Source organism: Aptenodytes patagonicus, chromosome 19, assembly GCF_965638725.1.
Source record: "Aptenodytes patagonicus chromosome 19, bAptPat1.pri.cur, whole genome shotgun sequence".
NCBI classification, from domain to species: domain Eukaryota; kingdom Metazoa; phylum Chordata; class Aves; order Sphenisciformes; family Spheniscidae; genus Aptenodytes; species Aptenodytes patagonicus.
The window spans coordinates 7,181,172-7,206,991 of NC_134967.1; the positions used below are offsets into that span (position 1 = coordinate 7,181,172).

Sequence of the window (25,820 nt, forward strand, 5' to 3'; positions counted from 1 at the left end):
CACTACAGAACTATACTTTGTTTTCTGTAGGCTCCTCTAACATGCCCCCTTGTTTTTTCTCTCAGAGCATGCCTTGCTGGTATTATACTGCAGAACACTGTTGTAATCTCTGCCCACCTTCGTCATTTGGAAAGAGGAGGACAATTTGTACTGCATTTTCAAGGATTTTCACACTTTATACTCCTATCACCCTCCTCCCCCAATATGCTGCTACTTTAGAGGAGCTTCTTAAGCAGCGTTTCCCTCCTTTTGCAGACAAACAATGACTGCATCTCATTTAAAGCAGGTTTGGGAGCACTGTTAGTCTGTGAATTGGAAATGGTGGGTAATTTAGCCATCTATGCCTTGGATGCCTGCTTTCCTCACTATTAAGCAATGTGATTTATTTAGGGGGTTTCCCCTACTTTTTTTTTTCCCTCTATCAAAAGTTCATTGGCCAGACAGGGACTGTGCACAGAATCACGGACAGAGGGGACGTGAGGGTGCAGTTCAACAGTGAAACCCGCTGGACTTTCCATCCTGGAGCTCTGACTAAGGTAGGTGCTGATAGGTGAGCTTGGCCAGAACTAGCAACGCTGCAGGGAATAGCTGTCAATTTAGCCTGCTGTGTCAGGACACAATGTGTCTCAAGCAAGTGCCAAAGAAATATACTGCTATTCTAAAAGCAGTAGTTCTAGGCAGAATTTCCTGCAAGCCATTGGAGCTAAGACATGGTTGCAGACAGTGGGAATTGGGCTACTAGGCTGTCCAGTTTTGTGAACATTTGCATTTCAAATGTTGTAAGTTCTTAAGGTAAATTCCATTTCTTAATTTCAGCTTCTTTGATAAGAGTGGTAACAGTAGACCTACAGTACCTCATCCTTCTGCAGCTGCCTTTCATCTGTGATGAACCTTCTTCCACATCATTTCCATTTGATTTTGTTTTCTTTCTTGTTCTTGTGTCTTCATATTATTCTCCTTTTTGCATCTTTTTTTGTCTCGCTTGTCTCCAATTCTTCTGGATGACCTGAGTCTGTAATCCAGCTCTTCTAATTTTGTGTCTGTATTTCTGAAGCTCATAGCTCTGGCCTTCCCCAGAGGTTTGAGGACTTGAAACGTGGATGATTAGAAACAGGGCTAATAGATGTAGAAGGAGCTGCTGGAAGACTACAAAATTCTGAAAGACCTGAACAAGGTCACAATGCTAAAAACTCCAATACCAATGGAAAATGCAGCGTCAGACTGTTTTGTGCAGAATTAGTCTACTTTGAAAAGTGTGTTTTGACAGTGCTCCCATCTTAGCTCAGTGAGCAGAGGGAGCATCTGGCAAATTACCAGTACAGATAAAATCTAGTTTCCCTTTTCTGTTTTAAATAACAAACAGATTTAACTTCCTTATTAAAGTGAATTAAAATCTCCAGTGCCAAGTCAGGTATAGTGAGGAGGTGGACCAAGGAAAGTTCCATATGTACTTTATACTGGTATTAATTATAGATGCTTTGAAGAAGAAAGAAAAGAAGAAAAATGTTGGGTCCCGAATTATTTCCCTACTTAAATGTGCACTTGGCTTAAAACAGAAATACCCCAGCCCTTGGACTATGTTTAATTTGCAGTGCAGTGATTACAGATTTCTTGGTAGTCGTACTTATGTTTTGTAACGCCTTGTTTTTTGAGTCAATGGGCTTCTTGTTTGGTTGGGTTTTGTGGGGGTGGGGTGGAGGGGCTGATCGCTTTTTTTTTTTCCCCTGGCTTCGTCCCCCAAAAGCTTATGACTTTCTTTTTCTTGTAGCTCAACACCTTTTGGGTTGGTGATGTTGTCCGAGTGATAGATGATATGGAAACAGTGAAGCGATTCCAACCTGGTCATGGGGAGTGGACAGATGAAATGGCACCTGTGAGTGCGCGCCAGTTCCAGGACAGTCCAGTAACCTCCTGAGTTTTCCCAAGCAATTAGTAATAGCGACTGGGCTTGCATTGCCCTCCAGTATTCCTGCTGGTCAGTGAGTGCACAGACCTTTCCGGGACTGCTGAGGCCTTGCAAAATAAATGTTGCCTAGTGCTATTGGCTATCGGTAATACAATCCTATTGCAGCACCCAAAGCAAATGGAGACATGGGGAATCTGACAAAGGATTTGGCTACCAGTAAGTCAGATAAGAGGTTTCACTAACCAAAGTAAACAAGTCCTCTTACGCCCTCCCTAATTCTCTGGAACGAGGCAGGAAAGTGTCCAAGTGGAAAAATGGTCTGATCAGAGCAGAATACAAGTGTCCTCCAGGAGCAATTAAATGCACAGAGGAAACCTTTCCTAGTCCCAATTTTATCCGTTCTCTCAGGGTTCTTCAGACCATGTTTTGTTGTTTCACCACCTTCCTCTCCAGACATTTGTAATGTGTCTGGGAAACCCTTCTTATGTAAAACCAGTAACGGAGAAACTGCTGAGAACCCTCTGGTGTCCTTGAAGTGGGAGCTGTCTGCGAATGTGTCACTGTTCAGTGCTTCTTTTCACACAGCAGGAGTGCCGCCTGCGAAACCACTCTTAGAAGCATTGCATTGGTTCTGAGATGCAAAGCATACTGCGTCTTACCTTTTAAAAATAATTTCTCTCTTTCCGTTGCAGACCCTGGGGCACATCGGCAAAGTGATCAAAGTCTATGGGGATGGAGATTTGCGAGTGTCGGTTGGAGGGCAGTCCTGGACGTTTAACCCAGCTTGCCTGACAGCCTATCAGAGAGATGAGGAAGCAAACCTCATGACAACGGAGAATGCAAAGGAATCAAAAAGTGAGACAGTGAGAACAGAGATGTCTGATCTGTCAGGGATTGTGAAATGGTTGCTCTGGTGTAACAACAGCAACACTCCTTGGACAGTGTTAAGCTCCAGCTGCCTGTTCTTCCCCGGACAGAGCTCCAAAACCAAGCTGTGCCTTACTGGGGAAGCAAACAGGCTTAACAGGCCTTAACAGGAAAATACAGAATTTAGGACTCAGGAATGCTAACCATAGCACTGCCCTAGGTTCAGTATTTGCTTCTGCCTTGTTCTGTTTCAATTTCCTGTTCCGTCCTGTTGCGTTTCCTTTAGGAGGATACTAATTCTTGAATGCTTGTGGAATATTCCCAGGTCCTTGTGTGGAAGTGTTGTCAAATCAATGATTATTTTGCCCAGTCCACCCCGAAATTGAATCTGGGATCACATGATGTGTAGACGGGATTTTGTCTGTTTTGCACATCTGCTCATAAAATTTTTTGGTAGTCTCACCACACTTATTTCCTTTAGGTGTTGGGATCATGCGGGAGAGAGGACAGATCTGCTGGGTTTTTTTGTTTTGCTGTGTAGATGGGTCTTAAACTGTTTGCTCAAGTTAGACTTCAGAGAGAACTTGCGTACAGGCCCAAGCTTTTTAACTTTGCTCTGTCTGGAGAACTGTAACACCTCTGTCCTCTCAAGCACTCAAAAGTCTGTAATTAGAGGGCCCATCTGAAAGGACCTGTATTTCTTCCCTAGAGCATCCTTTCCAAAACCATGCATTCCTCTTCAGATTGTTTGCCTTTTAGTAGTGATTTTTCTGTGTTGCTCATCTGTAGCATGGTCTCATGTCTTTTTGGGGTCTCAAAACATCAGACTTGTAAAGCAAAAGTTCTGTGTAAGCCATAAATTTGTAAAGCTCTTTGTGTGAGCTAAGTATTAGGGGTACAGCAGGCCCATGCTGTGGTTATACAGCTGTACTATGCCAACTGTACGCATCTATCCACATGCTTAATAGCATGTGAATGCTATTGTTGTGAAATATTCCCTTCTTGGGAATATTTCTTAACCTGTGGCTGTTTCTCATTCCTACCAGGTACTTTGATTACTGTATTGGAGAAACTGCTGTCCCAGAAGACAGAGTCAGAGCATGCAGGCTGCCTGGTCATTTGTGCAGCACTCAACAACGCAGCTAAAGTTCGGGAGCTCATTCAGAAGTACCCAGACAAGGCAAGTTTTGAAGACGTCCTGAATGGTTACTTTTTGTTGCTCTTCTTTAAAATACTGTCATAAAATTTTGTAGTCAAGTGGGGAAAAGGATGGGAGAAAAATAATAGATTTTTCAGACCTATTATTTGTTCCTAACAGCTGGAAAATTATTTTGCTGCAATTTAGGATTAAATTTGTATGTTCAATGTGCATATTTTATGGCTCCAGTTTGTGGCATTAAATCTGAACTAGAGTTAAGTCCTTACAGCACGTTTCCAAAGCTGGCTTTTCCCAGATTTCCTGTATGGACGCTGCATCTGTAGACTTAGGGGCAGAGGTATTTATCTATATGAAAACAGTAGCAAGATGTCCAAGTATCTAGGCTCTGTTTGAAAAGAAAGCCATGGGTTGTGTCTGCCTGAATGTGTCTGTCCTTAGATGACCTTGTGAAATGGTGTTGTTGGAATCAGGAAAGAGAAAAGGTGCCCAGATCCTGGTGCTGTGCACGTCTGTGCAGTGTCTTATCTCATGTCTGACTGGGGCAGGGAACTGGGCTTGACTTGTTGCTGAACAATTTATGTGCTTGCAGAGTGCCAAACTTAGGATCGCAGCTACTCAAAGCACTGCTCTTTCAAGCTGCCTGTTGGAAGGTTCAAGCCCCTTCAGTGAGGGGTACAGGGTTTATAAACAGGTTAAAAAAAGGAGAACCAGAGAACAAAGAATTTCAGCAGTGTCCTTGGAAACTACTGGTAACAAAACCTAAGTTTTGTTGAGGCTATGTCTGCATGGCTGCCAGGAGCAGCTGGATGCATGAACCAGGAAAACTAGGATCAATTCTGAAGGAACCCCTGTGAACCTGATTTAGTGGTTAGTTGTCTGGTATTTATTATAGTTCTTTATTTACAAAGTTAATGGGGCCTCTGGAGACGGGAGGAATAGACAAATACCTGCAATTGTCGAATTTATCCCGGATGAGAAAGTGTCAAGAGTCAGGAATCCATTATGTTATTAGTTATTTTTATTAGATTTCTATTTCTATTCTAATATTTATATTAATAAATTAGTTATTTTTATTATAGTGTTATATACAGCAAGAGGAGGCTGGATTTGAGCCTCACTTAGTATTGCAAGTTGGAATTGCTTGCCAAGGCCTTTCCAGCTTATCAGCATTGTCTTTCTTGTGTAAATGGAAGAATAACACAGTGGCCTCTAATGCCTCCTTGCCTCAATGACTCACCCATCATTTTGAGTGAATCAAGGGAAATCTTGCCTGTCCTGCTCTCCTGACTGCTGCATAGAACCAACTGCAGGAAAAAGACCTTTGTCCTCCTTGCCAGTCTGCTGAGGTTTTGCTAACTCCTTCATCTCTTTTCCTTAGCCTCCCACTGATTTCAGTAGCTTCTTTTCATTTTTTTTTTTCTTGCCTTTCATACAGCCTCTCTTTGTTCTTCAGTCCCTTTAATTCTCAAAAAATCTCATTGCAGCACTTCAACACTGTGATATACCCTTCAGCCATTGTGCCCAGTAAAGTCCCTGGAGTAACATAGAACAATGGGCACTTGGCATCTTTAAAGCCTTATGCAAAGCTAATTTGATCTCCTCGCACATTTTTCTATTGGGAAAGGAATTGTTGGCAGAGGTGTCAAGGAGTATTCTGCTTGCAGGCATGGAGGGATTTGGCATCAGAGCTGCAATTAGAGCCCTGGCTTCCAGCCTTGTTCACTCGCTTCTCCCTTCTTGACTAAATGTGCTGTCCCCTTCCCCTTTAGAAATATTCTGGGACAAGCTCAGCTTGTAGTTGATGTACGTAAAGCGAGGCCAACAGGGCACGGGTTCTGATTAGCATTTCTCAGCCTGCAGCTGTTCTGCAGCTAGTGACTTCCATCCTGCTAGGCCTGCTCTAGGACAGAGCTAAGGCCTGAGCGCAAGGCAAGGTCTTTCCTAATCAAGCTGTTTGCTGTGTCTCTGCCCTTCCTGTAGGTCGACGCAAAGAACCAGGGCAGAACTGCCCTGCAGATTGCCTCTTATCAGGGGCATCTGGATGTTGTGAAGATTTTGCTGCAGGCACACGCCACTGTCAACCTAAGGGACGAAGAGGGGGATACAGCACTGCATTACGCAGCTTTTGGGTAGGATATCTTTCTTCTTGCTATCTCTGATACAAGACCGAAAGGGCTGCAAAAGGACATTGCTAGATATAAATGGGCAGTCTGTGCCTGATGGAGGCTTTTACCTTATGTTAGAAATTGGCCCTTGAGCTTCAGGGCCACAGGCGCGTTTCTTAATGCACTGATTTAACCTCCACAGCTAGGTCAGTTTCTATGCTAGAAATTCTGGGGGGATCAGAACTAGTGATAAGGAGGTTTTGGTGATTAGATTTTTTTCAGGATGATGGGGGGGGTGGTTTGGTTGGTTGGGATTAGTTTGGTTGGTTGGTTTCTGTAAGTGCATCTGTTTTCCAGAGCAAGATGAAAGGTTGAGTTGTGTTGTCAGTTACCAGGGAAGAATTCATCATTAAGAACGGGAGATTCCTGTTGATTTAAAGCAAAGAGAGAGCAGATTCTAGAGTACAAATTAAGAAGGTTTCATTGTGTCGTTTGGGTTTTTTTAATACTAAGAGGAGGTGGGATGAGGTCAAGGGGATACAAAACCCGAGAAGTTCTGTAGCCTTGCAAGGAGGAAGAATTTACTGTCTCCACAGGATTGAATCTAATCTGTCTTACTCCTTGCTTTTAAATCAGAAACCAAGCTGAGGTTGCCCGTGTGCTTATTGGTAAAGGAGCCAGTGCAGACCTGTTAAACAATGCAAAGTGTACAGCGTTGTATGTCGCTGTCAGTCAAGGATTCACAGAGGTGGTGCGGACCCTCTGTGAGCTCAACTGTGATGTCAACCTCCCAGTAAGTTTTGGGTTTTGTGGGATTTGGGGGGGGGAGGGGGCTGTTGGGTTGGGGTTTTTTTGTTTGTTTTTTTTTCAGGTAGGGAGGTGCTTCTTTATGTTTTACATCATTTGTTGCTTTGTAGAATTTGAAGGTCGTTCTCTTAAAATGCACTACTGTGCATTGCACGGAGGAAGTATTCCTCTAACTTCAGTAGTCTGAAATTCCAGGTTTGGGTCTGCCCCTCCATCATCATGAGTCTGCTCAGCTCAATCCAGTAGCACTCTTTCTGCTGTGCTGGACTTGGGCTTCCAGTGAGAGCTGACCTGCTGCTAATGTGTGTTGTCGAAACACTCCCGTTTCCAGCAATAAGGAGTGGTGAGATTTTTTAAGACTGGCATTTAGGAACCATCCGTGATGGTGAATTGGACCCAGCCCATTTTTAGGGTGTGCTCGTATGATGGTGGGACTGGACTGTGCTGGGTCAGTCTCTCAAAGCTAGTTAGGAATGTTATAGCGCCTGTCTACTCAGCAGCTCGTTTCAAGCCCTGGGGAAATGGTTTCACAAAGGCTATGAAACCGCTATGGATGCCAGTGATGTTTGGATGTTTGGCCTGGAGTTGATGTGACTTGGTGACGCTACGTATCTTCTTGTCTTGAACTGTCCCTCAGGGTGAGCTGTTTCATTTAACACACTGAGGTAGGTAACCTGTATTCTGCTTTGGTATCCTTGTATAGGATTCCCAGGGAGACACCCCCCTGCATTATGCTATCACTGCAGATTACAAAGTTGTTATTGAGATTCTCACTGAAGTACCCAACATAGACTTTACTGTCCAGAATTGTCAAGGCTTCAACCTGCTCCACTATTCTGCTCTAAAAGGCAACAAGCTGTAAGTGACCTTTTTTCATTTTTACTGCTTCTACAGATGTTAACTCGTGCTTGCTGTCTTAACAGTAAGACGGTAGCAGACGTAGTTCTAGATAGCTAGGAAGGAAATGGTTGGTTATACATTTCATGGGTTTAGATTTGGCTAGGTATAGCTGTTGCCCTCCTTCCATCCTTCATGCATTCACGGGAAACTGCTGCCTGCTTTCCCCATCCCATCTTTGTCATACCTCCCTAGCTTGGCTAGGAAATCTGTCTGCTTCTGGATAGTCTCCTGAGATGTTTGGGTTCACACATGGAAGGACAGGAGAAGGTCTGTAGTAAACAGTACTTGAAAAGACTATGTCTAACTGAGAGCCTCTGGAATTCTTCCAAGGGTAAATCTGCTCATTATTTTCGTAGTAGTGTGAGTTTACCCTGCTTTATTAAATGATAACCGAGGGCTTTTGTTTTACTCTTGTAATTCAATCTGTGAGATAGAGGGAGTGCTCTGCATCACAGGTGCCAGTTCATGGTGCTGCCTATTAAAACACGAACATTTATAACTACAGAGCAGAAGAGACAGGCCTGTCTCTTCTGCATTGTTTTCCTTCCTGATAAAGTAACTCTTCCATCTCTGTTAACCTCCAACACCCTAGAGCCATAAAGAAGATTCTAGCAAGAGCTCGGCAGCTGGTTGACTCCAAAAAGGAAGATGGCTTCACTGCCCTGCACCTTGCTGCTCTCAATAATCACAAAGAAGTGGCAGAAATTCTCATCAAAGAGGTAAGAAACAAAACAAAACCACCACCACCAAAAACTCCCATCTGTCCCACTCCCAGCCTCCCACATTTCCTAAGCACTATTGAGTTAATGCTGGGACTCACAAGAATGTCTCTGTCTCTTTGAAGAGCTGGTATTGTTTGCCAGACTTTGAAGAACAGGCGTTGGCATTCCTGGGGGTATTTTCCTTTGGCAGTAGAGGAGAAGGGTATCTTGCAGGCTAGAACAAAGTGGGTTGGAACTGGAGCTTGCTGGGAAATGTCCAGTGAAGTGTTGGATATGAAGGGAAAAGGCTTCAGAATAGCTGGTAACCTGCTTGTTAAGGAGTGTGTAGATCCGTATTCAGAACCTTCCCTACCTCATAGGTAAGGTCAGAGCTCAGTTTCTCTCACTCCAGGTGTACGCTGAAGCTCCCCAGCTAATGGTTGTTCCATGGCGGGTTTCTCGCTCTTCATTTTCATGAAAGAATATCTGAAGGCATGTATTTCATTTGAATACAGAACAAAACATTTTGACGTGTTTACTCCAGGTTATTTATCTTTCTTCAGTCTTAAGTAAGTGCTAGACCTGCCCCTGTGAACAGCATTCTTTAGCAATGAAAATGACAAACTGAAGGATGGCAATCTAAATGGCATTTTGCTGTTGATTTTAGTGGAGTCAAAGCTAGCCTCTGTCTCTGCTTTCAGGTGATAGTGGCAATGAAGGTGGCAGCTGCATGTCAGCACTCCTGGGTTTTGTTTTTTCATCTCAGTGGTTTGTTACCTGAGTTTCTCCATCTTTACAAGTGGATCCAAACCACTACAACAAGGCTTTAATGGATTTACAAATGAGTGCTGTAGAGGAGTGATGTCTGTGAACGCTAACTACTTAGTACTATGATTGCTTTATTGCTGGCTTAATCGCTGCGTTAGCACAGCCATATCTTTAAAGACTCCGTGTCTCTAACCCTTGCTGCTGCCTTCCCCTGCAGGTTTGGCAGAAGGGCAGAATGATTCAGATTTGAACAGGTTTTTCTCCTCTTTGCTTTGAAGAGGGGAAATCAAAGCGCAACAGGCAGCAAGGAACCAATTTTGCTTTAGAGGAGCTAGTACATGACTGTTTGCTTGGAGTAGTTCCAGGACTTCTTTGTGTCAGGGAAGTGACGAGTTGTCATATCCAAGTCATCACCAGGAAAATGTTATCTGTGTGTCGGTTGGGCACTTGGCTTCCGATCCTCCCTTTCTTGATATTTGAGGTGCGTGGGCCATATGGCTAACATACAGAGGGCTGGATCACGTAGCTCTCTTGGAGATCTCTATACTGCTGTCCTGATGAAGAAGGACTCGAGACTTGGGGCCTCAACAAGCACCACAGCTGCAGCACTCTTCTTCAGCCAAACTCAGCAGCAGCAACTCACTGATGCAATTCTTCTCTTCAAGGGTCGCTGTGATGTCAACCTCAAGAACAACCGTAACCAGACACCGCTGCACCTGGCTGTCATCCAGGGACATGTAGGGATGGTGCAACTGCTGGTCAGCGAAGGCAGTGATGTCAATGCTGAAGATGAGGACGGGGACACAGCCATGCACATTGCCTTGGAACGGCAGCAGCTAATGTCTGTCATGATGGAGAAGCGTGAAGGGGAGATGGGGTTGTCCCTCCTTTCCAAGGTGAGCTGGGAGTAGGAGAAATTCCAGCACCAAGGGCAGGAAAATGCTTGATGTTAGAATGACAGCAGGTAGTGGGATCTAAGGGGGCAAAGGAAGGCGAGGAAATTGTGTAAAGCCAGTCCAGATGGGGAGTGTGGAAACAAACCTTGCTTGTGGGAAAGCAAGAATAAATCCTCTGAGGCCTCTGAGGGTACGCTTGAATTTATAGCATGAAACTTCACATAGTCAGACAACAATTCATACTGTCTCCCCTGATATTTTTATTAGCATTGTGCGCTTCTTTCTTGACATGGGAAAGGTCATGAATCCAGTTGCAGAGCCAAGAGTCCTGGGTTTAATTCATGCCCCAGAACCACAGCAATTCATTTCTGTCTGATGGCATGGAAAATATGAGGATAGCTAACCACAAACACCCCAGTTATCTGCAGATACAGAGCAGAACGTGAGAGGTGAGATGTATCAGGCTGAAGGATAAAGGCTACGTTGTCACAAAGCCTGAACTGGATTTCACTATGTTGCTCTGTATTCATGGATATATAAGGCCTTTCAGGAAAGGCCTTTGATCTAGAAATCAGTGCGTGATATGCCAAGGACTGGAAGCTTAGTCTGGCTTTTTGGCAAAGATATTAAATTAGCCCTTCCAAGTGTTCTGCCATCCATGTAAATATCAACATGGGCACACACCAGATTTGCAGTGCAAACCAAGAGCGCAAACATCGGTTATACTTTATGGATGAAGTGAGAATGATTCCATTGTAGGGATAATTTAGTACACTGGAAAATCTGGCATAGTTTTTTTTTTTTATTGTAATTTGAAATGATCAGAATAAATTAAACCAACATTCTGAAGGGCTGTGTGCTGCGTGCCAAACCACCCATTCCTCCTTTCTACCTGTTGGTGCTTGAAAAAGCCTAGTGCATTGCTCTTCTTCCATTCTGCTCGTTACCAAGCTACCAGTGTTGATAGCATGAGTTGATGGCTCAAGTGCATGGCCAAAGATGCTCCAGCCTCAGGTCCTCAGGCTTGTTGAGCTGCTGATATTCCACAGAGACACCCCACACCAGCTCAGCAGTTGCTTCTTTTTTCTGAATTTCTCTGCCTGCAAATTCGAGCAGAGGGGTCAGCAGCAAGGGTCGGTTTTATCATCTCAGTGAAAGTCTGCATAACAGCTTTGCTAGCTGTTGGGTCTTAGCTTGTGTTAGGGACAGCCAATAGCTAGTCCTGGACACAGAAAGTCTTAAAGCAACATGAGGGATCTGTGCATGTCATTCCCAATACTATTTACAGTAACTTTATATCTAGATGCTCTAGACTCAGTCTTCACGTCTAATTTTACTTGCCCCGATCTACATGTCCTGGTCTTTTAAGTCAGTGGAAAACGTTTGTTGACTTCAAATTAGTTTGGATAATGTACACAAAAACTTGGCTTTTTAAATAGCTGTTGCTTAGGGCACCATACACCAGCTGTTCATCAATTGGTATGTACTGTGGTGTCTTCAGTGTACTTCCTTTTCACTACCTGAAGAAGTGAATGCTTATTACTATGATTAGTAATGATTAGCACCAGTTAGGACCAGTCTTATGCATTCTTGTTCCTGGAATGCAAGATTTGAATCTGCTATTTACATGCTGAAGGATCTTTTTGTGTTTTCAAAAAAGAATGCTAAGTTGCACTTTCAAATTGTAAGTAAAAGGATTAAGATTTTGTTTAGAACTTGATACAGATCAAAGCCACATAACAGAAACTTTTTCTATTAACAGTGTTTCTCAACATCTTTTAGCTGCAGGCTTCTGGCTTTCTTGGAAATGTAGAGCTGAATGTTGGAACTGCAATTGCATGTTACTTAGCACAAGAAGGAGCAGATATTAATTATGCAAACCATCGGGGAAAGTCTCCTTTAGACCTCATTACAGATGGAAGGATTGTCCAGATCGTCAAAGACTTCTCACAGAAATTCAGGTAAACCATGTCCTGGAAACTAGCTGCAGTATACTTCCTTGCAAAATGCAGAGTGCTCCCACAGCACTGTGGTGTCACTGCATGCAGCTGTTGTTCCAGGAGGGATGAAGCATCTTTGAAACACTTTGGGCATCAGTCTGAGCACCTCCTGTTTCATCTGGAGCTGGTTGCTGAGCCTGTGTTTCTGGAGGGGTTATTTAAGGGTGCATACTGCCATTTGAAAGAGTTGGGAAAAGCAGATTAATACTGCTGAGTGCAAACTCGGCCTCTTGACTTACAGAGAGCCCTGAGGCAGTCTGAGAAGACTGGCCACTGAAGCCAATTCTCTCTTGCAGAGTAATTCTGGGTTCTGTTTTACTTTCATTGGATTCTGCAGTTACAGATATTTAAAGTCTAAACAGAGAGGAAATGCAACAAAAGAGTGGGCACCAGAATCCGCAGAATTTATTCCAGAGCTAGATAAACGCTTGTTTTCAACTGATAAGAGAAATAGCTGAGAAAATGCCAAAGGGAGAGTAGCAAGTCAAAGATGGCTTTATCTCAGGTTCTAAGAAAGATTTGTTTGGATTTTGACTTTGCAAACATGAAAGCAGAGTTCTGTTTGATCTGAGGGCACAGACCCACAGTCATGTTACCGCTGGAGGAGGAACCGTGCAGCAGCCACTGTAATTGGCCATGCTTCTGGTCCACTGTAAATAACAGGTGAAATGTGTCCCTTTAAACATCTACTGTAGGAATTTTGTCAGTGCAGTATATGTTGGATTAAGTTTTTTTGCTTAAAGAATGCCAGTTCTTTCAGACTGACATTTCTCATAGCAGTGTACTGGTTTCAGCTTTGTGTTGAGGTTTGACTGGAGGATTTGGGTGTGTGTCTGCAGAGTTAAGGCAGCCACCGCAGACCGAGTGCTGCGTGCTAGATCATAGGCCTAAGTACACCATGGCGTGTCCCAGCATCGCACACAGGAGCTGTCAGGACAGGACAGTTAGCTATACCTTCTTAAGCTGCTTGGTTAGTCTGACTGAAATTAATAGGTCTAGAACAGGAAGAGTATCTGGGGTTTATATGCATTTATAATGAAGCTACTGCCACTTTGCTAGGAAGCTAGATAGCAGTTTCCTCCCAGAAACTTACAGACTTTGTATCAAAAGACCAAAAAGCACCCCTTCGCAATACTCCTAGTGGCCCAGGGATTTCTTGGCAGTACGGAAGACATTTGCCAGTAAATGACCATCCTTGTCCCTTCTGTTCAATCATTAATCATTCTTGCAGTTTAGGTAGTAGGTGACCGGCTGGCAGGAAAAGTAATGGATGGATTGGATGCTGAGGGCTTTGGATTTGGGGCTCATAATGCCAGGACAGAAGTCTGAATCCAAGCCTGTATTATGTATGAGGCAAACTCACAGACAACCGCACCAGGTGCTTTTCAGGAACATGCAAATACGGAAGATCCTTAGGGCTGCACTTTTTAAATAGCTCCTAAAAGCTGACTCCTCCCAGCAGATGATTGTGCTGTCAACCTTACTATTGCCCTCCAAAAGAGCAGTTTCAGCTTGTGTAAATATTAGTCATCCCTGCTCTTTCCCTTTCTTTTTAGATAGATCCAATCAGAAACCCGGCTACTAGAGGCTGAGTTGATCCCACTAGGGCAGGGAAGGTTCACAAGTTTGTGCTACCTGAGCATCTGCTGCTCTGTCTCCATGTGGAATGTTTGCCAGGGATCAATACGTTATCTGGTTGCTGAAGGAGGACCTGGAGTACGTGGCTCAAATTTTATTACATGTTCATGATTGCAGGGAACAGCAGGTTTCTTCAGACAGCTCAGCCATCACCTGCAGCCTTCGCCGTGTGCACACCACCCCCAACACAATGACCAACCTTAGTGTCTCGAGTGTGGCAGTCCCTACAGAGTGCCTGGTCTGCTCAGAGCTGGCCTTGCTCATCCATTTCTTTCCATGCCAGCACAGTATTGTGTGTGAAGGTAAGTCCATTCTGGTTTTTTTCCTTTTTTTAAAATTTTTCTCTCCTGTTTCACCACATAGCTTCCCTAGCTGGACTCTCGTAAGTCAAGCTCTGTTTAGACACAAAGCTATTGTGCTGTTTCTGTCCTGAAACAACCCCAGCATGATTTCAGCACCACCATCTTAGATAACGTGTCCAAAGCTATCTGTGAAAAGCACAGGCTGTTCTGATCACCTGCTGATTGTGACCCCAGGCAGCTTTGCTTGTGCTTATAGATGCCCTGGATAATTCCAAAGGAAAGCCAGATGTTTCAGTTCTAGCTGGCAGTGCTTTATCTGTCAAAAACCTCCTGAGAAGGATTTCCCTCTTCTCTGGCTTATGTTACTGGTTTGCATTTTGATTGTTTTAATGGCAGCCTGCTCAACCATGTCAGCAAGTTTGTTATCTCGCAAGGCACTCACAGTCTGACCACAGGGAATTTGGTAAGGACTGTGTGCCAGAGCTGCATCCTTTTCCCTCAGAGCAAAGGGCTGTTTTGATCCACAGTGCAGCAGTTCCAGTAGCGCAGAGCATTGAGGACTTAAAGGTGTTGTATTTGCTACTGGCGTAGGAAAGACTAAACCAAGAGACTAGGACATAGCTCAAAAAGAAGGTAGTGTCCTCATTTCCGTGCAGAAACAATCTCTTAATCATCCGGGGAGGTCTCAGGTTGTTCAAAGCTGATGTTCTTGAGTCTGTCGTCTTCCTCTTGATTCTGGCATCACTGGGGCTTAACTGTAATCTCTTCTTGTATCATTCGTGGTAGAATGCTCCAGGAGAATGAAGAAGTGCATCAAATGTCAAGTGACGATAACCAAAAAACTGAAACAAGGTATGTTTGCTGTTCTACTGTTCCCCTGCTGTGGGAAGGGTCCTGCACAGCATTAGTTTGAGCAGCATCAATAATTTTCAATGAAGTAAGCATAAGAAAGGGAGTTGATTTTGTTGTTTTTGTTGGGGTTTTTTTGGGGTGTGTGTGCCTGTTGCATTGACCATGTTTAGAGAGGAAAAGGAAGATTGTCTCAGGTGTCATGGGCCAAGCTCAAGCTGCATAGACAGGACATTTGAGGAAGCTTGTCCTGTGCCTGGCTTATTTTCTGTATTGAAAGCAAATATCAGGTTCTCCATGTGCCAGTCTAACCATTTTCACAGGCAGTGATTTAACAGTGAAAATTTGCGAGAAAGGAAGAATTACGTCTTGTGAAAGCCTTGCTTCTCCCTTGGCTGAAATTACAGTGCCTGTGCAGGGCTGGCATTAGCCAGCTATCCAGGAATCATTGAGCTGGATTGTTTTGATAAAGCTCTTTAGCCCAGTTTTAAACAGATTGTCTTCTGTCCGCTTTACTCAGCGTCCAGAATGGGCAATGTTATACATGTCAGCAAGCTAGTAGCAGGTTTGCACGTGCCTTAGAATTAACGCAGGTTGCCCACTGAAGCTTTTTCCATAGCGGGTTGTGAGGGTTGATGTCTTTCTAGCAGAGATCACTCTTGAGGCAAGTGCACATGAAAATGAATTCCATGTCCTGCTGCTCATGGCTTAGCATTGTGGACTCCTTTGTTGGAGTCAGGCTATAGTCTTGTGACTTGATGCCTGGACAAAAGCATAGAGGAACCAAGAATCTGTCACATGGCATTGGACGTACACAGCTGGCAAAGATAGAAATCCTCTTTGGAACTCCATAATGCAAAAAATAGCAAGCTTACCTGACAGTAGGCAGCAGCATTTGTCTTTGCTACAGACTGGCAACCAAATAGTGATGAGAACTCCAAATGAGACATTTGCATGCAGATTTCCACTGGAGGAGGAACATCAAGGTCTCTTGAGAATATCAGCAGGACTTCCCTATCAGTGATGTCTTCAGTGTTTGCCTTTAGCAAGCTCCCCGTCCCCAAACTTGCTTCACCTTTATGGATTTGAAATCACTTCTTGCACCACTGAAGTGCAACTAATTCCAGAATGTTGGGGAAAGGGACACCTATACTGAAGCATAAAGCTACCTAATTAAAGATTGAGGAGCAGAAGATGAACAGTGGCTGTATTAAGCTGAAACCAGGAGGAATCTATTTACCTAAGCTGGCAGTTGTCCAAGATTTGGGCTTCTTTCATTTCATAGAGTTGACCAAATGACTCTGTTTGTGTAGCTTCATGTATGCAAAAGTCAACGTAAGTGATGTCTAATGGTTTCTTCTTGTTATACCATGTGTGTCCTGAAAGACTTAACCAGAAATTTGAATCCCAGATATGAACAGGAGGTTGAGAGAACGTAGTACTGATAGCACTGTAAGGATTCCTGGACTAGTATGGCAGAACATCACAACCAGCTTTGAACGTTTTTACTTGAAGGTAGCAGCAGCATACTCCAGAACACCAAGGCAGGACATTTTAGACAACATTTTGTTTCCTTTAAAAAAACCCAAACAAACAAACTCAAACAAAAACACACACACCAGCTGAGCAACCAAATGGAAGAAAGCAACACGGGCCAGTCTGTAAAAAGCATCATCTCAGGCTTTTTATTTGAGGAATCCCTGGATAAGGCTCAGTGAAGAGAGTTTAGTCTGAACTAATTGCTACTCTTGAGGGGCAGAGTCTAATTAAAGAGACACTGCATGAGGCAGAGCACACTAGTGACTAACTCTCTTCCTGCTCTCCACCCCTGCAGACAGCACCGAGGTAGAGTGCAGCCCAAGCTCTGAATCCACAGATCAGAGGAAGCTCATGGAGGAGCTGCAGAACCGCTACCGGCAGATGGAAGAGCGCATCACCTGCCCTATTTGCATCGATGACCAAATCAAACTGGTCTTCCAGTGTGGACATGGCTCTTGCCCGGACTGCAGCACAGCCCTTACTGTCTGCCCAATCTGCCGGCAGGCTATCCGGGAGAGGATTCAGATCTTTGTCTGAGGATATGCTTGCTTCCCTTCCCATTCCCACCTCCCTCCTTTACTTCCTTTTTGTTTGCATTTTAGATGAGAAGCGCTAGTCAGGCTGATGTGTTTGGCTACCTGCAAAGCCATCCTGAAAGAGAGGGAAGCAAATAACTGATGTGATTTGGGTGGAGGTGGAGGGAGTCCCCTCTACTTACAATGTCATAAGGCCAAGGAGCGGTGCTTGAGGGCAGGCAGCCCCCTCACACTGTGCTGCTGATCCGTCAGAAAGACCTGAAGTAAAGAACACTGACCTGCCTACTGAAGGCAGAAGAGACTTTCAGACCAGAGGCGAATAGACTTCCATATGCAGATGTTTTCAACGGCATCCAACTCCAGTGACTGCGTCATGTCTAGTGCCCTGCTGTGTCAGATTTGCAGCCTTGCACTGCTCTGAAAGGAGATGCTGTAGGAGGATATACCTCGTACCTTGGCAGGCAATGGCAAAGCATATGCTTGCACTTCACGTGAGGAGGTACCAGAGATCAGTCATGGCGTCAGTTCTCCCAGATGCCTGACGGTGGTAGGGAGGTAATGTCCTAAGACAGCATGCTCTCTGAACTAGTACTTACGGGCTCAACAAGAACTTGGACTGACAGAGGCAAATCTGGATGTAATGAGATCCTAAAGACAGAGTGTGTGCCTTAGAGATAAAGTAGTGAACACTGATTGGAGAAAATATGTTGTTACAACAAATATTTCTAACCTCTAAGTGACACTCTTCTTCCTTTTTTTTTTTTTTTTTGGCACAACCATGTGTTCAGAGACTCCTGAGCTTTCTATCCATAATGCCAAAGGCAGGTGTTAAATACTCCAATCAAAGTGTAAAGAAAATAAATAGTAATAATTAAGACATGAGAAAAAGGGATTTCATTTTTGTTTCTTTGTTTTGCAGAAAAACTTAATAAAATAAAATATATATTTTCCTGACCATTAAAATGAATGTACAAACAGTAGCTGAAATATGGATCCAGCTGTATTGTGTTTTCCAACTGTCTGACTGAAGAATATTATCCACTGAGTCCATCTTGTAAAATAACTGTTGGTGGAAGTGGCAACCTGTGGGGCTAGTGTGCCCTGGGTGTGTGTATGTATATATACGTGTTTGCGTGTGTGGTGTATATCTTTAATGACACAATTATACACAAGCATACTGTTTGTTACATATTGCAAGCAATATCTAAAACAAATAACAATATTGTGTTCCTCTACTATCTTTGTCCATTAGCAAAGAGATGGCAAATCTTTTAAAGAAATTTTTAACTTTGTGGACTATATGGTAGTTACAGGAATATTTATTTCTTCTTCGTAATCCCTTGGTGGTGTGAGAAAGTCTTATGTCACAACCTCTGACTCCTATAGATAATCTTTGTCAAAATACTCACTTGAGGCTGTTACAGTTTCAGTGGATTTTTTTGAGCTATGAAAATGGATCAGATTTAACCCCTAAATTATTTGGTTGGGTTAGATTTAACACCCAAATAACCTAAAGCTGAATTTCTGAATCAGCTTTGGTAAAAATCAGAGGTGCAGATACTCATTTCCTAGAAGTTCATGTTAGTGTGAATTCCTTTGGAATAAACCAGACGTTTCCCTAAAGCGTTTGCTGTATTGTGGTAGGGCAACAACAGAAAAGTACTGTGCAAAGGCTATTTTCAAAAAGTACAAGACTGAGCCATCTTTATAATGGCTTTAACCACTATTTGGTGCAAGTGAATAATTTTCCAGACTATGTATTACCCCAACCCCATGCTGAGCATTTTTTGAAATACAGTTCTTTCATAAGCCTCTACATCAAATCCAAAAGCAGTTTACTAAAGGTGAAACTGGTTGGTACTTCATCGTGTGTGTTAAATGTGTATGTGTGCTGGCACTTGGGGAAGAGGGGACAGAGGTGGCAACCTGTTCAGTATCTGTTGTATTACTCTCATCTCTTATGCCTAAGGTGTCAGTTTATTCAGGGAAAAACAACAGGGAGCATCTGCTTCATTTTTTTAATAATGTCTTTGGATACTAAATGAAAAGAGGCTTCCAAGTGATTATTCTTCCTAAAGGAAAAAAATTGTAGGAAGACTGCAGCCTTCGACTTCCAAGCTGTGCAGCTGTTGCAGAAAATGGAGATTCCTCCCCCCGCCCCCGGCTAATGAAAAGACATTTTGTAGGGAAAGAAGAGCTCCCCTCAATTTTATGTTTTGATTTTTTTAAAATGCAAGTTCCATTTCAAGGTCTCCTGATCTTGTTTTCATGTCTGAAATTCATTGTATGGCCAAATTGGAGATGGAATTTTGCACAGCATAATATACCTGCTTAAGAACTACAGAAACGGTTTGTAACCATAGCATTCAGGTTGGGAGTATATTCTTTCATTTCCCTCTTCCTGCTGTGATTGCTTTTGAGGAGCAAGAGTTGAGCTGTTAAGCACCATTTTGACCCTTTCATTTTCCTAGTAAGAAGAAGGGAATTGCTGCACCACAACAGAGAAGAAGCAAGATGTCAGTGGAGCCACAGGAACAAGAGATAACAGAAGGCAAGCAGATGCCCACATGTGCCAGGTATGTTTTTGGCAAGTTTTGCCCCCCGTGACAGGCTCAGCTCCATGGGAGTCAGGCTTTGGAGAAGTGAAGAAGGTTCTGCTGTTTTATCTTTTCCTGATAAGCCTGCTTACACGGAGGGCCAGGATGAGAGCGTGGCTTGCGGCCGATCGAGTGCCACGCTGGGTGAAACGGTGAGCTTTGCGTACTTGCTAGTTCATCTAGTTCATGTGTAATCTGGTTTGTACTCTCAGCCTGCAAAATAGTTTCTCTGCTCCCATTCAGGCTTGAATGTGAAGTATGAGAAGAAAAAGATACCTGTAGTAAGCAGGAAAAGAGCCAAGAGCCTGGCCTGAGATTAGGAGCTGCATTAAATTTAGCTAGAGATTATGGGAGAGGGAAGGAGGGGGCAAGGTGGGGGAAGATGTTCCTCCCCTTTCTCCTTTTGCTACCAGTTTGTATTCTTGCTGGTTATAGGAACAGCAAGGGGCTGAAGAGAGGCAAGGAGATGTCAGAGCAGCAGGCAAACGCTCCTTTAAAGACGAAAGACAAATATTGTCATTAGTTAATCAGTGTGGGTAGCGAGTAGCTTTCTGCTTGATGTTTATAACCAGTTGGTCTCCCACAAACGAGGCTGACAGGTCTTCCGCAAATGAGCTGGGGAGCTCCTTGTTTTCACTGGGGCTTCTGCCATCTCCTGAAATGCAGCTCTGTACCTTGCAGCCATGTACAGCAATGGTTTTGAAAGGGAAAGATCTTGCTGAGTTTTTCTGGTGTAAGACTTTAAATACAAGACGGCAGCTCATCTCATACTTGGAAACAGGGTTTCTAAAGCACTTCCTTTGGAAATGTGGCCAAAACTCCACGTTTTACAGGCAGCATGAGACCGAGGGAGTAGAGAGAGGGAGATAGCTTGTCAAAAGGCAGAGTCAGGAAAAGAACCCCTCTCTCCTTTGATTGTGTTCCCACCAGTCTATGATGCTCCCAGGATTTCAGGAGGATTGGTCCATCCACAAATGAATTACAGATTATTAATATAGCCCACTAAAGAGCAACAACAAAAATATCCCCGCCCAGGGAAGCAATTCTTGCTCTGTTATGGACACACTTTATTATCTGTATATTGATAAAAATTTCTCCCTCATTTCATTCCTGAAATTCTACTTGCTACGTGGCCACGACTGGACTGCTGAGCTGCTGGCTAGGGTCAAGACCATGTCTCTTTGGTAACACAAGGTCAGGCCAGTACAGGCACTTCTGTGAGCTGCAGCTCCAAATTGACAGTTAAGCAAAATATTCCGTTTTCTTTGCCAGCTGGAGCAAGCCCTTGTTTTCAGCTCATTTGCTATTCAGCAGACCATGGATTTTTCTAGGAACATCAGCAGATGCTGATCACGAGGGGCTGCATGATAGAAAGTGGGAGAATGCCTGGGGACTAAAGAACATTCTTATTCTCCCCCTCCCGGGGGAATGTTGCTCCCTGCTACAGCAGATACGATCCTTTTTAGTCCATGACCCACTGAAAAAGTACAAGTTTTAACTGCCGTTCCCACAGGAACCATGCAAGAATGTTGGGTTGTTTTTTTTTCCCCCCAAGTTGTGAGATGAAGGGATAAATATGTAAGTGCTTTTTAAAATAAGAGCTATATGAGGATTTGCTAATTCTTTTCACATGGGCCACCAAGGAGCCAATATGTGGTAAATCACATTCAGCTGTGTGCGCTCCCCCTCCCCTGCCTGTGGCCTGGATTTGGACTGGTGCCCTAGAGATGAAACGCTGATGCTCATGCCTTGAGCCATCAGACACGATCAGATGTTAGGTCCTTCTTCTTTCCCTCTCTTCCCCACCTCCATGTAGAACTCCCAGCTCACGACAGGGGAAGCTAACGGGAGCAGTTTGTTCCAATGCTGAATAATATGCACTTAATCCATGAGTAAATAAGAGGTTTAATGAGAGGTGGGATTAGTTTTGGATAGCCGGACATCTGCAGTTCTAGCACTAATGGTTGTTCTCTGTGTAGTGCCTCTTAGCGTGACTGGGTATGTCGGAATATATTGTTCTTGCGTCATCTTGGGGACTTGAATGAAGCGGTGCCAGTGTGCTTCCTGGCCTGCTGCACCAGGGCTAGCTTTCCTCTTAAACGTGGCAAATGTAGCAGAGAGAACCATCTAGAAATAGTGCTGAAAGTAACATTTAATGTTAACAATGCTGAATAAAGGGGAGGAGAGAAATGCTAAGAATAATCCATGGAAGTGAGAAAGTATTTATTTTTGAACTAAAACTTGCCCTTGGGAATGTAGCCATATGTTGTGCCTTATACGGCAGCCCCACTTTAAACATTTCGGCAATTAAGATTGAAAAGAGCAAAGCAAGACTGAGGTGATTTAACGAAGAAAATGTATTGTGTTGTGCAAATGATCCAATCCTTTGTTCTCCATAGTCTCTAGATGACCATTGTAGGTTTTATGCAACATTCACTCCCTTCTGACAGCTGTTTAGAGCCTGCTTTTTCACGTGACATTTATTGCACGGAGAGGTCTCAGGGTATGCATCCCTGACTGTTTGCTTAGAAAATCCCAGCTCCCTAGAAATGATATCCAGGTCCTGGTCACTGCTGCTAACAGCACGAAGACAAAGCAAAGTCAGTTCTGTCGTCCTTTCCTATTCCCCATTACACCACATGGATTCCCTCAAAGTGTAATGTGTTCCATTGCTTTTAGACGCTGTGCAGAAACCAAAGCCAGGAATGTTTTTCTGTCCAAATATAGGCAGGATGACAGTTCTCGCCTGTAGTCCAAACCAAATATCCGCACTTGAGAACCTGAGACCTCTAAAATTCAGCAGAACTCCAGAGTCACAGCAGCAGTTCTCTGCACTTGTGTAAGAGCAGTCCTTTCAGGGGCTCAGGCTGCCTGATAAAGCATGGAGAGTATTTTCAGCTATTAGAAAAGACAGATACAACTTCAGAGTTCTGACTAACTTCTTGCCCTTGGCACAGAGCAACCCTGGCTCCCAGAAGGGAGTCTGGGGAGCTGTCTGAAGCATCTGAAAGAGGCTTAAATTCTGACAAGTGCTGTAGATTTGAGGCCACTGATGGCTGCGTCTGAGAGTCCTTTAAGCACAAGTATCTCTTGGGAAAGCCATGATATTCTTAACCCGGGGCAGGGAACAGGGATGAAATGTCAACATGCAACAGATGTGCACTCTGGTCCTACTAATACTTAAAATATCTACAGAAGAGAGCTGTGCTTGAAATTTAACAACCACAGTATTAACAAACTAAGTATAAACCTGAAATTTTGCTTTTTACCAGCAGCGGCACTGAGGATTCTGGCCAGAGCTTGTGCACCAAAGAATCTGGATGCACAGTGACTTTATCAGAAGCATTGTTAGTGTGCACAGCGTTAAGTTCATGTGTCTCCCTTAGCCCCACAAGTTGCATCTGTAAATTCTGAATACCTCAGCATAAGAGCTTTCCTCATCTGACTTGCATTGCCATAATAAATGAGATTTGTCTTGGCCTTACTACTGAGCTGGTTTCTGAGCAAATATTTGGCTTAAATTTTAAACGTTTGGAAAGCATTCTGCAGCCAGCGGTTTGGTAAAGTTGGATGCACAGGCACTGAATTTCTATGTGGATGGGCACAGTGCATTCCCAGCATATGGGGGGAAAGCGAGCTACGTGCTTTCCAAGAAACCCTGCTTTCTCACTTCTGATCCATCAGGGTATAACCTGCTTGCTACCTGGACAGGGAAGCAGGATCCTAAATGTCACAGAGGTCATGAATCATCTCTGCAGCTAAAGATTCCCATTCACCCACCACATGTGGCACAAGAACATAAACGGCTAATATATAGTATAGTCTCTTTCCCCATTCAGAATACTTCAGTAACTCATGGAAAAGGGCTTGGCTGTTCTAACCTTTAGTAGCTGCATGAATAAGTATTAGGAAACAACGAGGTCCTTAAGAATGCACTTTTACTAAAGCTCTAGATACTAACTTTTTTGCTGTGGGGGGTCTGAGCCGAGATGTATTTTACAAAAGTGTTTACTTTCTTTACATTGGGACAAAAGAAATTCCTCGTTTCCTCAGGCTATGTGGTTGTGTGAGTTCTCAATCTATGCTTTAAAACTCAGGCTCATGTAGCCATCTTCAGAAACAGTAAGGCACTAACTGGGTGCTTGGAAGGTTTCAGGTTCCTGCTCTGCAAGATTCCATGCTTGACCTCAGGCAAGTCTTTTCTCCTGCACAGTATGGTCTTAACCTGTAAGGTGCAGATAATAGCACTACCTTCCTACCTTCAAGGCTGATGTGAGATTAAATGATCTGAGAGACTGAGATGCTCAGATACTCTGGCAAGTGGAGAGGGCGTATGTAACAGTGCATAAATTAAAATCTTTCTCAAACACTGCTGACTCTTACTAGCCGTATGAAAGGTGGATGCGCTTAACGCCGTTACGCAGTTCCACGACTGAAACTCAGTGTTCTTCCAGCACTGTGTTTGCGAGCAGTATTTTTCTTTTGAGCCAGTACTGCTTTACTGGAGAAGAGCTCTTGGCTGAAGTTTTTGAGCCCCATTCCAAGGCAGATTTTTACTTCAAGACTCCCTTCTCAATCGGTCTTTCTGCAGATGTGTTCTCGTCTACAGACTCCGACAGAAATTTGTTCAGGGGACTTGAGATACTGATAAGTTACCAGTTTCTCACTTCATACTGTGGTCTACAGCTTAAACCACAAATGGAGGTGCATTTGCACCGCTCTCTGGAGCTCCGAACAAAGCACTTTTTCAGAGTGCTCACGCACAGGCATGTTTCATTCTGCCAACTCTGCTACTGAGAAAGAGGTGTAACTGTCCCTAGAAAGTTGCAGCTAACAGCCGAGATGAGCCAACATCTCTGACTGCTGCAGCTGACTGCTTTGGTCCACAGGAGCTCAAGCCCGGTACCCTTGCTTTGCTCTTTCTCGTCCTCCTAGTTCCAGCTTTCCTTTGTAATTCTATCCACAACTTCCTTTCACGTTACTCCGTATTCTGTCCTTCTGGTATCTGAACAACTGCTGCGCTTTGTCTACTCTCTGCAGAAAGCATGTTTTTTCTCCAGGGGGGAGCTTGGTGAAAATTAAAATAGAAAATTTTCATGAAATTGTACAGACTCATTGGTCATATTTATTCTGAGTTGTTTAAAAGCTCCCGGCCAGCTTTAGTCTGAAAATACATAAAACTTATAAAACGTTGCAGGCTTGATTATGAACTAGGGAAAAAAAAAATTCAAATGAAACCATTTTTTATTATTAAAAGTTCAAGAAGTTTCTGAAACCTTTCAAATGCTTCGGATATCCCTTAGGATTGTTTTATACTGGCTGGCAACAGAACTACCCCCTCCCTGCCATCTGCTTGTGAAGCTAGGAGATTGCACAGTTCCTTTTCCTCTGCCTGGTCAGAACTGTTTAGCTAAGGACATCCCACCTCAGGAGCGCTGAGTATCCAGCGCTTAGTGACCAGACAGAAAAGTGCAGCTGTTTCTGAAAACCTGAGAATTTCTGAGTAAGCTTTTTAAAAAGTCCTGAGTTGACTTCATGTCTGCAGCCTGGAGATGCCTTAAAGAACCTAACAGCTTAAGGCAAACCGACCACTTCTCCAAGTCGGTCTTTCTGATGTGCTCAAGCTGAGGTACCCAAAATCAGGACGATTCTGAAAATACTTGCCTTTCTAGCATGATAACCCCTTACTGGGTAGCTCCCAAGTACACAAGAAATTTGCAGGTCACTTGCCAGGTTTCATGGAAGAGGGAGTTGATGTTTACTTTTATCTGAGTTTGTAAACTCCCTGACCAGAATTTCCTAAGCAGAGAAGCCCTGCCTGCTCTCTCACAGCATCTCATTTTTCACTCTGCTCCTGAAGACAGCCCCTGACAAATGACAGCTCTTCTAGCGTTAAGCATCCCTAATGAAACATTCCGAGGGCATGATGCTGGCTTCTGGATTCCCTTTTTCTGCCCCCTCCCCCAATTTTTTCATTACATAAAGCTGACAACTGCAGATTTGTCCTCTGCTGATTATACAGTCAGTTAAAGAAAAGAGTTCATGTCCATCCCAGCTTGTTTCACTTTGCTGCTTTTCCTCCGCCAGCCCAACTTTCAGCTGCAGTAATATGATACACTTGGCAGAGGCTAAGAGAATCTTTGGCACATTGGAAAGAGGCTTAATGTAAAGTCTACATTTTTTTATTTTTTTAGGGCTTTTTGAAACTAGTGATTCTGCACAACTTTGGCAGTAACTGCAAGGCTACTCA

At 43.7% G+C, this 25,820-nt stretch overlaps 1 protein-coding gene across 3 annotated transcripts in view; it reads left to right on the top strand.

Annotated features, from left to right (window-relative positions):
* Window positions 1-18,596, top strand: part of MIB2 (MIB E3 ubiquitin protein ligase 2) — a 53,617-nt gene extending 35,021 nt beyond the window's left edge. For 2 of the 3 annotated variants that reach the window (XM_076356439.1, XM_076356441.1), the window contains 13 exons: window positions 429-536; window positions 1,769-1,873; window positions 2,599-2,761; window positions 3,820-3,953; window positions 5,913-6,061; window positions 6,674-6,830; window positions 7,548-7,702; window positions 8,337-8,463; window positions 9,879-10,109; window positions 11,892-12,070; window positions 13,865-14,049; window positions 14,836-14,901; window positions 16,733-18,596. In XM_076356439.1, coding sequence (XP_076212554.1) covers window positions 429-536; window positions 1,769-1,873; window positions 2,599-2,761; window positions 3,820-3,953; window positions 5,913-6,061; window positions 6,674-6,830; window positions 7,548-7,702; window positions 8,337-8,463; window positions 9,879-10,109; window positions 11,892-12,070; window positions 13,865-14,049; window positions 14,836-14,901; window positions 16,733-16,974 — 2,001 coding nt within the window. In that variant the 3' untranslated portion in view covers window positions 16,975-18,596. The remainder of the gene's footprint in view (window positions 1-428; window positions 537-1,768; window positions 1,874-2,598; window positions 2,762-3,819; window positions 3,954-5,912; window positions 6,062-6,673; window positions 6,831-7,547; window positions 7,703-8,336; window positions 8,464-9,878; window positions 10,110-11,891; window positions 12,071-13,864; window positions 14,050-14,835; window positions 14,902-16,732) is intronic. The other variant, XM_076356440.1, reaches the window with a different exon arrangement.
* The last annotated feature ends 7,224 nt before the right edge of the window (window positions 18,597-25,820 follow it).